The 15,508-nt window shown below is 37.6% G+C and overlaps 1 protein-coding gene across 1 annotated transcript in view; it reads right to left on the reverse strand.

Moving 5' to 3' along the window:
- Positions 1 to 313: 313 nt before the first annotated feature.
- ITGA8 (integrin subunit alpha 8) overlaps positions 314 to 15,508 on the reverse strand; it is a 110,890-nt gene continuing 95,695 nt past the window's right edge. The window contains exons 28-30 of the mRNA XM_031503826.2: positions 13,635 to 13,736; positions 4,769 to 4,891; positions 314 to 3,479 (exon numbers count right to left, since the gene is read on the reverse strand). Of these exons, the coding sequence (XP_031359686.1) occupies positions 3,393 to 3,479; positions 4,769 to 4,891; positions 13,635 to 13,736 (312 nt within the window). The 3' untranslated portion in view covers positions 314 to 3,392. The remainder of the gene's footprint in view (positions 3,480 to 4,768; positions 4,892 to 13,634; positions 13,737 to 15,508) is intronic.

The raw sequence follows: 15,508 nt of genomic DNA on the forward strand, positions 1-15,508 counted from the left end.
CAGTTACAGAATGGTGACAAGAAAAAAGTTAACCTGTGGGTTAAATTAAATAATATTTGCTAAATATCTTTAAATATTAGATCTGTAAGGGAAAACATATTTAAATATACTCATCCCTGGTATGCAAATTCTGAAATTTTCATGAAACAGAATATGGTACAGTGTGCTGCATAGATAAAATAACTGGACAGCTTTTCTCAAATTCAGCAGGAAGCATGTGGAATAAAAGATGAATACTCTCTCTCTGTTTACTAGACTGCTGTGGTGGCCATAGCAATAAAGAGTTTTAATAGACTAATTTTTAAAGTAATCTTCTGTTTTTCCTGCTCTCTGGACTCCTCCCAAGTTCTCTGCAATTAGCAGCTCACCGCAAACATTGGGAAGAATAAGGCTGAATTACTTTTACAGAAAGCTGTATTTAGTAACTCATTACAAAGCTGACATCACTGCAACAAAAGGTCAGTCGTGTAGGGATGTGGCAGAGGTTATCATGTAGCACAGTACTAATATACTGGGGGGAAAGATTATGTCAACTGCCTGCTGGTGTACATATCCAGGCTGCAATCTCCCCAGGGAATAAACACTCTTGGCAAGCACTGAAACCCAGAAATCTTCACAAAGCTGTTTGCAATTTGCAGCCAAAACTATCCACAAATGCTGGGAATAGACTACAGTCCTTGACAGCACACAACTCCAGACATTTCCAGGGGGGAAGTTTAATCTACAAGGATGTAGAAATATAAAACAAAGAATTGCTCAAAGTAACTGTTTGTCAGATCATGTGCCTCTAATTTGGTTTCCAGTGACATTACACAGCTGCAGCCAATGGATTCCAGCCAGGTCCAACAGTCACTGAAGTTCTTTTTTTGTTTAAATTTAGTATCTGAACATGTTTTGCCCATCATTAAAATGGAGAGTAATTTCTCAAAAGTGAACTGTAGAAGTTACAACTGCAAAGAACTTATTAGGTCACCTAGTCCCATCCTCAGAGCAATGTAGGATTGAAAACACATTGCAAGAAATACTGAACAGCACGGTGTTTGTTTTACTTCTTTTTCCCCATTCCTTTTTTCCTTTATTGTAATCGTTACCAGTATATTCAAAAGCTTAAAAAACAACCACAAATGCCAGTGTAAACATGCTTCAGGTATATAAGTAATATAAAGTATTGCACTTACAGAAGTCCTATGTTCAGTATCTCCTTATGGTGCTATTTCATCAGAGTTGTGCAGATGATGTGATTACAATGAGCTGCTGATATTATTTCTGAAGCTGCTACACACAATAATTAAATATTTACAAAATCTGGAAGCTCATTTTTTTTCTTCATGGAAGGATGATTTTGCCTGGAATGTATGGGATACAGAGGTGTGCAAATACGGGACAGGCTTGCTTTGTGATGGTATTTATCAGCTGATGTCTCAAATCTGCAAGGGGTCAGCTCAAAACCACCTGGGGGAAGGAGTCTATTAATGGTTTTCTGGGGGACTGGGAAGTTGTCAGGTCTCCTCATCCCTAGGAAACAGAGGTGCTTGCTTGTATGAAGCATACAGGGGCTTCACACAATGTCCATTAAGAGGCACATGTCTCCTTCTCTCTGTAACTTTTGTGGGCACACTGCATCTGATAAGCTAAAGACTCCATAAAGGTCTTGCAAATTTGTCTTAGATATGAAGCTGTAACACAGCTGCTGCTTGGATTTCCCAGGTTAGTCCGTATACAATAAATGATACATCTGCAAAATCTTGTGTCAGACTGGCAGAACTGACAATGTCTCTCCTATCTTGATGTGTTAGAAAGCAGAAGGCCAGGTGTTTAAAAGGAGCCAAAAAGTGGCAGAATGGATGAGGCCATTTACCAGTTGAGAAAGTGAGATGGATTAGAAAGAAAAGGAACTCAGGAGAAGGCAAGTGGTGTGTATGTTTCATAAAATGAACAATCCCTCATGAAGTTTCCACAATATTGCTAATTTCACACTCACGGGCAGCACTGAAAGACTCAGGCTTTCACATAAAAATTTGCACAGATCAGGGCTTAGAGCCCCTGCTGAGATAAAGAGCATTTGCTGATAGAAGGGAAAGAATGAAACATCCTTTCTTTGGAATCCTAAACCCAGAAAAAAAAAAATATACTAAGTGCATATTTTTACTCTTTACCTCAAAATCTCGTTCTTTCTTTTTGTTCATGCTTGGCTGGCTGGCATCCTGTTTTTCTGCATAAATACAAATCCTGTCACCCTTTCCTGCAAGACTTAAAAAAAAAAAAATTAAGCCCTAAACTTTGCCAAGAGCATTACTTTTAAGATGCTGCCAGCTTGTAGATTGAAAAATGAAAAAGGCAATGATTTCTCTATGTGAAAAATTATGGCAGTAGCTGTTCCATTTTAAGAGGGGGTTTCAAAAAAGTAACAGGGCAAAGGACAAGAAATTTTGCTTCAGCCCCAAACCCACCAAGCCTTTTTAGTATCACCAGTGTGGCTGTGATAATTTAGAAGTGTTTCAGAAATGTCTGCATCCTGTGTCAGTGTACAGCTGCCAGCCATCAGCAAAACAAAGACAGGGTAACTCATCCCTGCTCTATACTGTGCATGGATTTAGTTATCTGGCTGTGATACTGCCAGCTCTGGGCTGAAAGAGATACAACATGTACTTGCTTATAATATGTCTCATCTTGTAAAGTGTTCCATAAATCTTCTGCTTTGCAAAACACCTCATAGCCAAGGAGGTTGTGCTCTGGGGGACAATGCTTTTACTCTTCTATTTACATGCAAAGTTAAGTATGTGATTTCTATTATTTTTTCCTTCTCTCAAAATCTATGTTGATGATTATAATAGATACTTATTCCAAAAAGGTGGAAAAATAAATAATTGTGCCCCATCTATAAAGTTATTTATAGACTACCTTTGTGTTTCAGAAGTACTTTCACAGTACTGATATATTGCCTGTCTCCCTGAGCCATAATTTACAGAAGTTCTTAGGGAGGTTTCAAAGGTACTCTGCATCATACAGTAGCATTCAGAAGGTTTGTCCTGCTTCATCTTCTAGACAGTACAGCAATGAAGGCATTCTCTCCTTGAGAGATTTGGGCTTGTTCTGGAAGCATCTCAGTATACCACATGTGCTCAGAAGCACCTGCTGAAACGTACACTGACTGGAATATTGGATAAACATTCTGTTCAGTGGAAAATACGTTTATAAGGCAGCGATAAGTTACTTTCTTTGGCAAGGATGGCCATCATGTGGCATGTTCTCAGAACATTGCGTAGATCAGATTGACGCCATGTCACTCGCAGGTACAAAGGAAGACTGGTTGGAAAGAATCTTTCATTTAATCCTCATTGTGTTTCTAGTCTCTCAGGCAGGATTCTTACTTGAACTGTCACTCTCTTCTTTTATGCATCAGTAGTCTTGTTATTTGTCAGCTGTTGCCTGTCAGCCATGTCATCTTGAGGAGGTCTAGCTCTGTCAAAGAAGCCACACTGCAGAAAAAATCAACAGAAACAAAGATGTCATGGTAAAACAACCACAGGAAGACTCAGTTGCAGTTTGATTGTTCATTCAGGAAACCTGAAATGTTGGGCACAATGCATGGCAGGCTGAGAGACTGTGACGACATTTTATTTCTATCTAAATCATTCCCTACAAAAGTTTTAGAAGCAAGGCATTGAGTTCCAAAGCACAGCTTTAAAAATCCAAATTATATGAAAGATGTCTTTGCAGGAGATGTAAAGTTGGCCTGAATGCTGGTATGGACTGATGCTAATGAGAAATCTGCTCCTCTCAGTTCAGCAATGCGCTCATTCAGAAAAGAGGTTTAGACTGACAAGAAGTAATCATAAGAGAAGTGTAATATGTGTTGGGAAATGTCCACAGGATAGTGTTGTGACCTGGTCTAAAGATCACTAAAGATGAGATTCTTCCCACCTTACTTAAGCTGCCTAAAATTCACTCTTTTAGTTGAAAGGTTGAAAGCTCAAAAAATATTAAAGGAAGGTACCACCAAAAGGTAATTTCTCTCCTCCTTGAATGCTTAGACATAACTTCCTGCTGCTGCTAACTGACCAGGTGAAGTAGGGAAGTTACCATAACCTTTAGGCAGCTAAAGACAGATGAACCATATCCTTATGTAAGGAATTATTTCAATCTTGTTTTTAATGTGAACTGAGAGCATGGATAAAAGTTACACTAGCTCCCTGTAATACAGCAGTTTCCAGTAATTTGTTTCTTTTGAAGGGAGTGTAACAACCAACACAAAAATAGAAAACTTTTGAAAACATAATATATTATATATTAATATAAAAGGCAGTCTTCTAAAAATTAATTCTCAGAGCAGGGAATGTTATTCCATGCTTACAAAAACTGGAAATTCCTGAATTATTCAGAGAAAACAAAGTTAGAGTAACTTCTTTTTGAACCTAAACATCCTGAAATAGAGGATCATAGGTCTTGGGAAATGGAGCCAAACTCTGTATGCCCATTTGTGACCAGGATTCAGTAATAAAGGAAGACTTTAAAAACAAGTTCCCTGCATAAAGGTCAATGACATTAGCATGTCAGAAATGCTAAAACAAAAAAAGAAACACGTGTCCTGTTGCCTTTGCTCCAAACTGCTAAAGATCAAAAAATTCTAGCCTCTCTTTTTATCTGTTAGAATATTTCATTATTTTTCAGGGTTTTTTTGTTTGTTTGTTTGTTTTTTGTTGGTGGTTTTTTTTTTTTGTTTTTTTTTTTTTTTTTAGGCAAGAGTAACAGGAACAATGAAACATACCTTCCATAAAGCTAGGGTCAGCAGAGCTAGTACTAGTAGTCCAAGAAGTATGGCTAGTATTATAACCCATAAAGGGATCTCAAATGAGACATTTGGGGTGGACCAAATGACAGATGTTCTGATCTGCAATGAAAGGAATACATTTAATGAACAAAAATGAAGCAAGCAAAGCAAGTCTGACAGTAGAATGCAGAGGTTTGGAATTCATACATACATAAAAGTCTTGTCATATCAGACATATAAATAATTTTCCCATAATACAGAGTAGCAAAAATATCCCCTTCTGTGCAGATGCTCCAGGAATATTCAAGGAGCAAAGTTCTGTTCACATGCTGGTACAGCTTAGGACACTGAACTGCACTGAATTACTCCCAAACAATGGTTGACTTTGGCCCAAACTCTTAATTCAAACCACAGTAGATGCCAGCAACATTTTTTTAATTTTAATTTCTGCTGACATACCAGTATACATTTTTTCCGATGATTTGCATTTCATCTAAGCAGCCCAAAAATGAAACTCAAGCAGTGTGTATTGTCCCTGTGATAAAACCTAACACACAGTATGATGATCTCTTCTTTAAAAGAAGCCAAGCATACATATTATTACCTAAAGGGGAAACAAGTGTGAAATGTGCTCTTTCATTGTCTGAGGCTCTACAAAGCAGCAGAGGTTTACATCACTTATCAGAGGTTTTAACTGCCTTGGCAAACTTCTCTCTTTAGACCTTCATGTGGACAAAGAGTAGTAATAACCCTTTTGTATTTCTCCTTCTGGGGACATCCATACTCTCCGCCATACTCTCCTTTCCATACCTTGTACAAAATTTATTGTATGCTCTCAGGCTCTGCTTGGAAGTCTCCTCATCAGTCTTACTGAATATTTGCTCAGTCCCTGCTACTATCAAGTGGGAAGGAATGAGTTTGGGCTTTCCTTAGCTCTTCTGACACAATTATATCCCTTCAGTCTTAGATTATTTTCTCTAACTTTTCCCTTTGTTGTTAGCCTAGGAAGTGATTTCTCTCTGTGTTTTCTCTTCGACCTCTCTTGTCTACTCCTAGTCTCCCTTAGGACAAGTATGGGACAGATGGAAGTTATTTGCTTTATGACATGATGAAATCAATTTGCAGAGAAACTGAAGACACAAACTCTCAAATTATATTCATCTTCTGTACTCAAGGTACAGCTAGGAAATCTACTCTTTTTAATAAGTTTCTTGGCTATGGTCCAAGTCCCTAAGCTGTGCTCATTGTAAATTTTCTTTTTATGTTTTTTTTTTCCTTTATTACCTTAGTGATTGATGCACTAGAAATTTAACAAAATAGTAATTTCTAATTTGTTCGTTGAAGGAACAGCACCTAACTTTTAAGAATGGGCACAACTCTGTAGTTCAGCTCAAAACTGTTTCCATTCCTGTGCCCCTTATTTGTCTCCTTGAAGATGGCAAATTTAATCATCTAATCCTTTCTGTAGCATTCAGTCCTTTCTTCTCTCACTTTTTCTTGTGATCTGAATTTTTAAATAGACTTTTCCTTCTGAAAGCACCAGTAGACCTGTCTTCCAGCTACTGTCAGGCTTAACTGGAAGACACTTCTGCATAATAATTTTCACTTATTACATCTGTGCAGCCAACTGCTCCCTACTCTGACACAGCTCTTACAGAGATGGCAGTTTAGTGAACTCTACTAATCCACATATTTTTTCTAGTATCCCTCTCCAGGAAACAAAATGTAGGGACAAACTTTCTATGTAGGAAACCGCTTGCTTTCTACCAAAGCTTACACTGAGGGTTACACAGAAAATCCCAAACACTGCCCAGTCCTGGTGTTTGCCCTTCAATACTGGCTCTGAAGATGAAGTACTTGCAGTTCTGGCCATACCATCGTTGGTCTAGCAAACACAAATAATATACATCTTTGGAGCAGCTTTGAATAGTCATAAGTCTACAATATTTCAAAAATATAGAATCTAAAAAGAACAATTATAAGAAAAAATTAAAGCAAGAAAGAATGACTTTAAGGAAAACAGCACTGATAAAACAACCCAGGAAATGTCACATTTATCTCCCAACAGATATCCGGATGGTCTGATCAAGCGATCAACCATGCCTTTGCCAGCAAAGGAAGACAATTCCTTTTCCAGACTCCTCTTTGGGTTGCTTCTTAACCACTGCAAAATTCCATAGGCTCTGTGCATCATTAGCTTCAGCTAGAGCAGAGCTTATTTAGTAAGAATAAAATGTTCTTCAATGGCTCTGCTTGTGTTTCAGAGTGGCATTAAAATGCAAGGGCAGAGAAAATGAGAGAAGGGTCATTCTGATATACCTGCAGAGACTCTTTCTAAGAAAAGCCAATTAAGGAAAAAGATTAATTCAAGTAAAAGGTTAACTTACCAGGGAAAACAGAAAGGGGGCTGCTTGAAGCCTGTAGAAAACAATGGGCTCAGCTGACCAAGGAAGAAAACATCTCCATTCTACTGCTAGCAAATCATGAATGCTGCCCTGAAGCAAGCCTGATCACATACAGCACAAGAGTTGGGAAGTGCTCACGAAAATTCATGGGCCCCAAGACAGCAAAAATGGACTGATTCAAAAAACTCCAACTCATTCACAATGTGCACTTTCTCTGCTGGCAGACTCTGAGATAGTACACACATGAAGTTACAAATTTTAATTATTGTTTAGAAAGGACCTGACACTGTCAACATACAGGCTGCATATCTTAATCATCTAAGATTTGAGCTTCACTATGGTTTCTCTTTGTAACACTATCACTTGTCTGAGCATGTTGCTATTAATCTGGAGCACTAATGTGAAAGACTACTTACCAAAACCATCTTAAAAATATTTGTAAAACAGCAGAAATAATAAAAAGCAAGCAGTGCTTTCTGTTGTCTCAAGTTTAATTAAATGACTGACTCCATTTTATAACAAGATCAAATTACAGGGAAGAACCCTTTACATGCAAGACTTTATTTTGCCACTTGTGCTACTGATAGCTTCAGCCAAATTCCTAGCTAGAAAAACGTGACCAAGATAAATACAAGAGGAAATGGAAGCCAACATTTCTCCTTTGGAGTGGATTGTAGGACATCAATAAAACAGAACAAAAAAGATTCTGACAAGCTTCTGCGTAGGTACAGATGGCATGATAATGGACATCCTGGGTCTGACCAGGAAAGGGTTAATTTTGGGAGTGGCCTGAAGGGGGCATGGCCAGGACCTGGAGGTTACTCTATAACAGCTCAGGATATTTACCTGAGGCTGCAAAAGGGAGTCTCTTCCAAAGATCCTCCCAGTTGAGTAAGCCTGGCAGAGGGAGTGTTTGGTATTGTCTATTAGGGAGCTTCCCTGTCAGTCTTTCCTTTCTTGTACCCTCTGGCATAGTATTGTTGCTGTTGCTGTTAATTTTCTTATCTTATTGCTGTTTCCTATAAATTGGTCTTGTCTCAACTTGTGATCTTCATGTTTTGTACCTTCAATTCTTATTTCCATCCTGTTGCAGGGTGAGAGGGAGGGGAAAGCAGGGAAGCATGCAAGCAGTGCATGGTTTAAAGAGTCACAGTAGGAGAACTAAACTGGAGAGTACCATTCCTAAACCATGACAACAGTCTACTGAAATTTTACATCCTGGATATGGAAACTATCTGAGTGGGCAAGGACTTCTTGGAGTAGGAGGAAATTTTGGTTTACAAATTTCTTCAGATAGTATTTGATTGAACCACATTTGGTTCCTTGGGCACCAAGTCCAGTTTAACCCAATCTAAGGTAACTACTTCAACACCACAGGTGCTGAGACAGGGGTGAAGTAAGCTGCTGTGTGGTGTTTAGGTCTGAATAGCCCATAGGGCAGCATATGATTGCACAGGAGCAGAGCAACAACTAGACTCTTAATGTGTGCCAATTCACTGTACAAAGTTAGGTAGGGTTAATCCAGACCTCAAAACATGTTTGAGATCCTTCTAAAATCAGTGCAGACTATTTCATTAGGGATGGTAGATTTCATTAGGTTTGACAGCAGTTTATGCAACTACAAGTACACATGTTGTCTTTCCATGCCTTCTTTTATGTGACACTTCTAGATATTTGCTGTATTTGTGTGCTGTGTTTTCTTTCCTCTTAGGCTATAAAAACAGCAACACAAGGTAGTTCTTATTCTGATATCTACAGAGCACCTATCAGCATGGATCTAAACAAGGACATGTGGATTTTTCTGAAGATGCTAAACAATTATGAGTGGTGTAGCAGCACTCAGCCTTCCTTGTGCTGCCTGTGTTCAAAATAATTTCTCCCTTCCTCCTTCTGTCATTCTGCTTTTACAGATCATCAAGGACAACTTGTGGTTTAATTTCAGTAGCTCAGCTGGAACTTGACAAATGTTGAAACATAAACAAGAAACTGTAATCTTATAGAAAAGCAGGATATCATGTTCATAATCCTTAGATTATCAGCAATGAGCAAAACAGACAGCAGAAATTAGGTCTATCCTGTATCAAGCAGACACTGGTGCAAAGCTGGCACATTACCCTTCTCTTTTAGCCTGAGTGCAGCCAATGCTAATGAAATATTTTCCTGCTAAAATCTTGAAACCATCCTGTCAAACCCACACCCTTTTCCCATAAATTCTTCTTTGTCTTTGGTTTTAAAAGCAAGGGAATGGTTGTGCTAAGTACTTGAAATTTATTTCCTGAGCAGGGGATTATATGTAGGCATCAGTCTCACTCTTGCCTGTGTGCATTACCAGTAGGATATAATGTCCCTGGGCTGCCCCCCTTTATACTCTACACAAAGCCTTGCAAGGCTACTACTGCAAGTCCTTGTAAACAATTTGAGACTGCAAGTCCTGAACACCCACAGAGTTGAGGCAGAAGCTGGAGGGGAAGACAGAAACAAAACATTCCTTCAGTTTTGTCTGCCCTGTTTCACCATTTTTACAGAGGACTGTCACTTTACCCCATGCTGTCCACAATAGTTTTTGATTTAAAACAAGTTTGTATTTTCAGCTTGGATTTCTGTTTAGTACTGCAGGATCAGAGCCAGGGAATGTTTCCATCTAAGGTGGCCAATATGAAGTGGATTTTTTAAACAAGTGTTGCATGTTAACACTGTACTTTAGTTGTATGTTAGCTTTCCCCTCTCTTCAGGACAAGAATTTATGCTGAACACTGAAAACAATGCTTGATTCTCTGTCAGGTGGGTGAAAAGCACATCTCAAAAGATTTGAGAGGAGCCACCTGACTTCTGACACTGAGATGAGGGTGAACATCTCACACTTCTGGTATCCAAAGATGGCCAGAGAATGACATCTGCCTCAGGGACTGAGATGAGGGTGAAGTTGACCTAAGAGTTATGGACAGAGCCTTTGTTTGCTATTGGAAATAAAATCCACAATGGTCTTAGCACAGATGGTGTCAGACAGTCTTAACTTCATAACCCCTCTTGTGGTTCCATTAAAGTAATTCGTTGCTTATGAAAGTGTTCTTCTGGGGAGGCTTTTAATTTGTGCCTTTTTAAAAATGTGACATAGTTAAGCTCACTGTAAGTATATAGAATAATTAGTAGCATTTTTGCCACTGTATTTAATCCAGTTTGGATTTTGCTTCTGATTTTGTTGTCTTCAGGATAGTCTTTGACTCCTCTGCAAGGGAGCACAAAGCAGAAAGAAGCACAAGAAGTAATCTGTTGCTTCACTGGCACTTCCTTGTGTATAGATGGGATTAAGTTTGACTGGTGCAAACTTCCAGCATCTGTGGTCAGAATTCAGTGCATCCCGGTGGTATTCTCACAAAGTTGTTTTTTTTTTCTCCCTGGTTCTTTAGAAGACACACTTCAAAAACTAAAAATAACTTCTCAATAATTTATTCTGCTACTTTAAGAAACAGTAACTAAATTAATTATTATTCTAGTGCTACTGCTTTTGCTGCCCATGATGACCTTCCTTTAGTCTTCAGAAATTTTCTTTACAGAGGCTGAGAAACAGGAATTCTTTTGTACTTCTCCATGTCCCCATCCAACCATTACAGCATAACATCCTTTTAAATTCTCAAAAAAAATACTCAAAATAGAATGTAAAAGCTCCCTCAAGCTTGAAGTCACAATAACTAGTTGCAATAACTACTGAAGTTACAATAACTAAAAAAAGTTATAGGTCTTAGTCTGAAACCAATGTTACTCACTGGAGGATGACCACTGGTCAAACAGTTTAGATTAAAGGTATCCACAGGAAAAAAATCTTACCAAATGTTTAAGAAATGCAACCATATTTTATTAAACTCCCAAACTGGCACAAGAATCATAAACTAAAATAAAACAAATTTCTGCTTATTCTAACTTTGTACTTTTTGCAATAAAAAGTACTTTCATGTTGCACATGAAATTCACCAAGACAGTGTTATTTATCACAATAATACTTGTAGCAAAAAATTGAAAAAATTCTCTTGAATGAAATAGCTGTAAGCAAGGAAATTCAACCAGTTGTATAATATATGGTTGCAATTCTAAGACTATCAAAATTAATGGAAATACTAATATAGATGAAAGTGGATTCTGATTTAAGCTCCATGCTAATTTTCTGTTTGATGCATTTTAATTCTAATGTTTTACTATAAAAGATCCAGATTTTCTTACATTTCCCTAATGTTTCACACACCTTTGTATCATGACCCTGTCTTCAAGATCTATGTGTTCAAGACCTATACTCCATGATTATAAAGTCCTTAGAACTACAAATAGGACAACATGGCTCTGTAGGTTACTGATGTGCATGGGATTATTCATGACATTAAAACTTAAAGTAAATATCAGCCTGCCTAACTGGAATCCAGCCCTATAAGAATTAAGTTAATTATAAGAATTAAATGAAGGACAAACATTTTATTCTTTAAAATTATCTTCTTTATATAATTTAGATATATATTTAATATTATCTTCTTTATATAAACCTTAAAGTGCTAGCTGATTATTAGTTATATACTTTTGAAAATTGATTTTAAAAATATTTAAATCTGTTATCCACTTCCACCCTTTCATTGTCTGAAGGAAAATCATAAACCTTGAAAGAAAAATCTTTGGAAGCTTTTAAAACACAACTAGTGATCTTTTTCAGAAGGAGCAAAAATATTAAACTGTGCCCAACTTCAAGGAAATATTTCTTCTTGCAAGTGGAACATCAAAGAACTGGTGCATATAACACATCAAGCTGTAGAGCTGGCAAGCATCCACTGCCATGGCCAGATATGAAACGACATAAAAGCGTTATCATTTTTCAACATTTTACAGTTGCCATTACAGGCATTTTGCTGTAAATCATCTGCTGCAAATAACAAGCTTTATACTGGCTGGAGTAAAAGAATGAAACGCTTATCTGGTCATTTGGTAGATCATCTGACACTTGTTGAGAACAGCAGGCTATCACCTGGGGTAAAGCACTCCAGTCCAGATGAAGGCCCCACTATCAACAGAATTCTGCACATGTGTTTCTGGTATGGAACACATGCTGCAAGAAAATAAAAAGAGCCCGAGTATATCTGGCAGCTTGGTGCCTTTGAACCTTTCTGGATGAATACTGCATTAAGCACCAATCCTCTCTAGCGAAATCATGGTTCTACTGATGATGGAGGTTAGAATCACTGTGCACACAGAACCAAGATTTTACCTTGTGTCTTCCCAGAGCAAGTATCAATCAACCCTTCAATCTGTGTATGCAAAACAAAACTTTATAACTTGTATTCTCTAAAATATACTCTAAGTAAGCTCCAACGTGTATTATTCTGTTGGTTTTCTAAGTAAGAAAGTATTCTGTCCCTACTCCTACATCTCAACAGATTGATATATTTCCACCACAATTCAACTTGGCAAAGTTTGAACTGAGCTTACCTTTTAAAAGAAGGACTGTAACTGATGAATCTTTATAAAGGTGAAAATATTAAGCCTTAAAATTTCACATTACTCTTATACTAGAATCAATTTTTGCTCTCATATTTTCCTTATCTTTATCAGTAATGAGAAAATAGAGAGAATTTTAACCATGGTATTAGACACCATAAGAAACAAATTACTTTAATGTGCTCTCCAAACTCAGTCCTTTGGCACCAGCAAACAATTAAATCAAATTTATGCCTCCAAAATTAATTTTTCATATAGTAGTCCAGAGCCATACAAATCCCAGTCTGCAAATAAGGCAAGTACTTTAGCATCTATCTATCTATCTATCTATCTATCTATCTATCTATCTATCTATCTATCTATCTGTCTGTCTATCTATCTATCTATCTATCTATCTATCTATCTATCTATCTCTCACTTCTGTAAGGATTACCAAGTAAATTTGTATCTTTGCACTTGATGTGCTGTGAGGTGGCAACCCTAAAAGGCATACAGACCTTCCTGAAAATCAGGGCATCAAAAAAGCTTAATACAGCTTAATAGAGATAAGCTGCTGTAGACAATGCACAAGCTTGTGTGAGAGAACTGCTGACTGGGAGAAGAGTGAGCTCTCTAAACCTGACAGAAATATGATTCTGGATTTTGCATAAAATTTCCTCTGGATTTTTTTTACCCCAAACAAAGTAACTAGATACTTGTTTTCACAGTTCTGTTGTCTTTTGGGTGAAAAATCCATTTGAATTGCAATAAAGCAGTCTGCACATCAGTTCAACAAGAAATTATTTTAAAATGTAGTAAGACTCATGTATCATCAACTTCCACAGAAAGCAAAGAAGTTATTTCCTTTAGGTATTACTTCAGGAATTTAAACTAGAAATACAGGAAAGACCAATCTCAATATTTTCATCTATAAGAACTTTCACAGCTGTGATGAGAGTGACCAAATACATATGCTTCACACAAAGATATATTTTTCAGTTACTTACTGCTATGCTTCCCTCAGGGAGCTTTGCTGGTTGCACTTTATATGGCATACTCTTAACTTCAAAGGAAACATTGGAAGAAAGACTGTACAGATCATTCTTTCTCTAAAATGATAGAAAAAAAGAAATTATTAAAACCCATGTTTATTTTTAAAAACATTATGAAAGATAAATAGACACAAAAACTCCAGAGCACTGATTTCATAAGTCAGATCGTTTCTTTTGGTGAAGAGTGCAGGAATTGAGACCTATATGTGTCCATGAGATAAATACAGCATGAACCTGCAATACAAAGGCCACATGTTGAAAATGGGGAAGAAAGGTTAGCTATGCAGAAAGATTCATACAGTTGTTTCTCATTTTTCTCTATGAAACTGGTGTGTTAAAAGCATGGGCGAAGTTTATAGGGCATCTATGTTTTAAACCCTCACCTGTGCTGACCAAGCTCAACAGCCAGCATGGGTATATTGAGAACATTTACAGGCCTATGTTGACACCAGGTTGGGAGAGCTTCCTGATAACATCAAAGAAATGCCTGTGCCTTCCCACCAAACAATAGAAGGAACAACCATCTTTGAACTTCACTAACACAGAATCACAGAATAGTTTGGGTTGGAAGGGCCCTCTGGAGATCAGTTAGTCCAACTCCTCTGCCAAGGCAGTCACCTAGACCAAGGTATACTTAGAACGTGATTGATTTCCTAGTGCAGTAGAGCTCAGAAATCCTACCCACCTTGCTTGTTTACTAAGTTGTAACAATGTGAGAGGAATGTACAACAGCCATTGTTTAACTGGCCACCTAGTAAAATATTCACGTAGCTGTCATTAAGCATTTCAACAAACCCAAAGATGTGCAGACAAAATGTGCAATTGATTTTCTGGGTGACACTACATGCAACTCATCTTGTATATCCCTTCCCATGTAAATCTGGGGTAGTGATTTGGATCTACTTTGAAAGTGCTTCAATATTCTCTGAGAAGCATTATATTGCTAAGTGCTAATATGGTCAATGGAATTCAGAGGGCTAGGAGTTATGACTGTTATATCCTTTTTCTATATTATTATCATCCTATTTTTGCTACCTGTCTTAATCCTTTATGAAATATGGTTATCAGACTTCAACACAATGTTTGGCTGATGATTTACACAGAAAGACAGAGCTTTACAAGTAAATCAGTCTTTCCTTTTGTCAACAGCTTTTTCAGTCCAGCACATTTGGAACACCATTGTCAATTCCTGAATCCCCTTCTGCAAAACCTTCTCATTCCTTCTATTTCTCACACATTTAGGACTTCTCCTCCACTGACAAGATTTGTGTCCTTTGTGATTGTTCAGCATCTTTTCCTCAGTATTTCCCTGTCATTTCCTGTTTCATCAAAAGCATAAATCCTCTCAAAGAACTGCTTTCCCTTTTTCATCTCTTTTGCTGAGCCAAGACTGAGGTGAAAAGACCCCTTAATAATTTGGGCTACTATTTCTTTCCTTCACAGATAGAGAAAGGTTTGTTTGTGAAAATGACCTGAAATAAGCATAATATAAGCCTGGGAGCCAATGTGGATGCATTTGAATGACCATGCCCACCCCAAAGTTTTCACAGAACTGCTGTGGCTGAAGAGCATATTTGGAGTTTGTTTCCTCCAAGCACAGGCGCAGTAGAATCAACTAGAGCAGTATGCTCACAACCATTCCAGTTAGGGTTTGAATATCTCCAAGAAAGGAAACTCCACAATCTCAAGAAGCAACCTGTTCCAGCTTTTACTACCCTCCAAGCAAAAAAGGGTTTTTTAAATGTTGAAATGGAATTTCCTGTACTTCAATTTGCGCTTCCTCCCTGTTCCTTGATATTGAGAAGACCCTGCAGTGTGTTCTTTACCCC

The sequence above is a fragment of the Lonchura striata genome, chromosome 1 (assembly GCF_046129695.1).
Source record: "Lonchura striata isolate bLonStr1 chromosome 1, bLonStr1.mat, whole genome shotgun sequence".
NCBI lineage: Eukaryota > Metazoa > Chordata > Aves > Passeriformes > Estrildidae > Lonchura > Lonchura striata.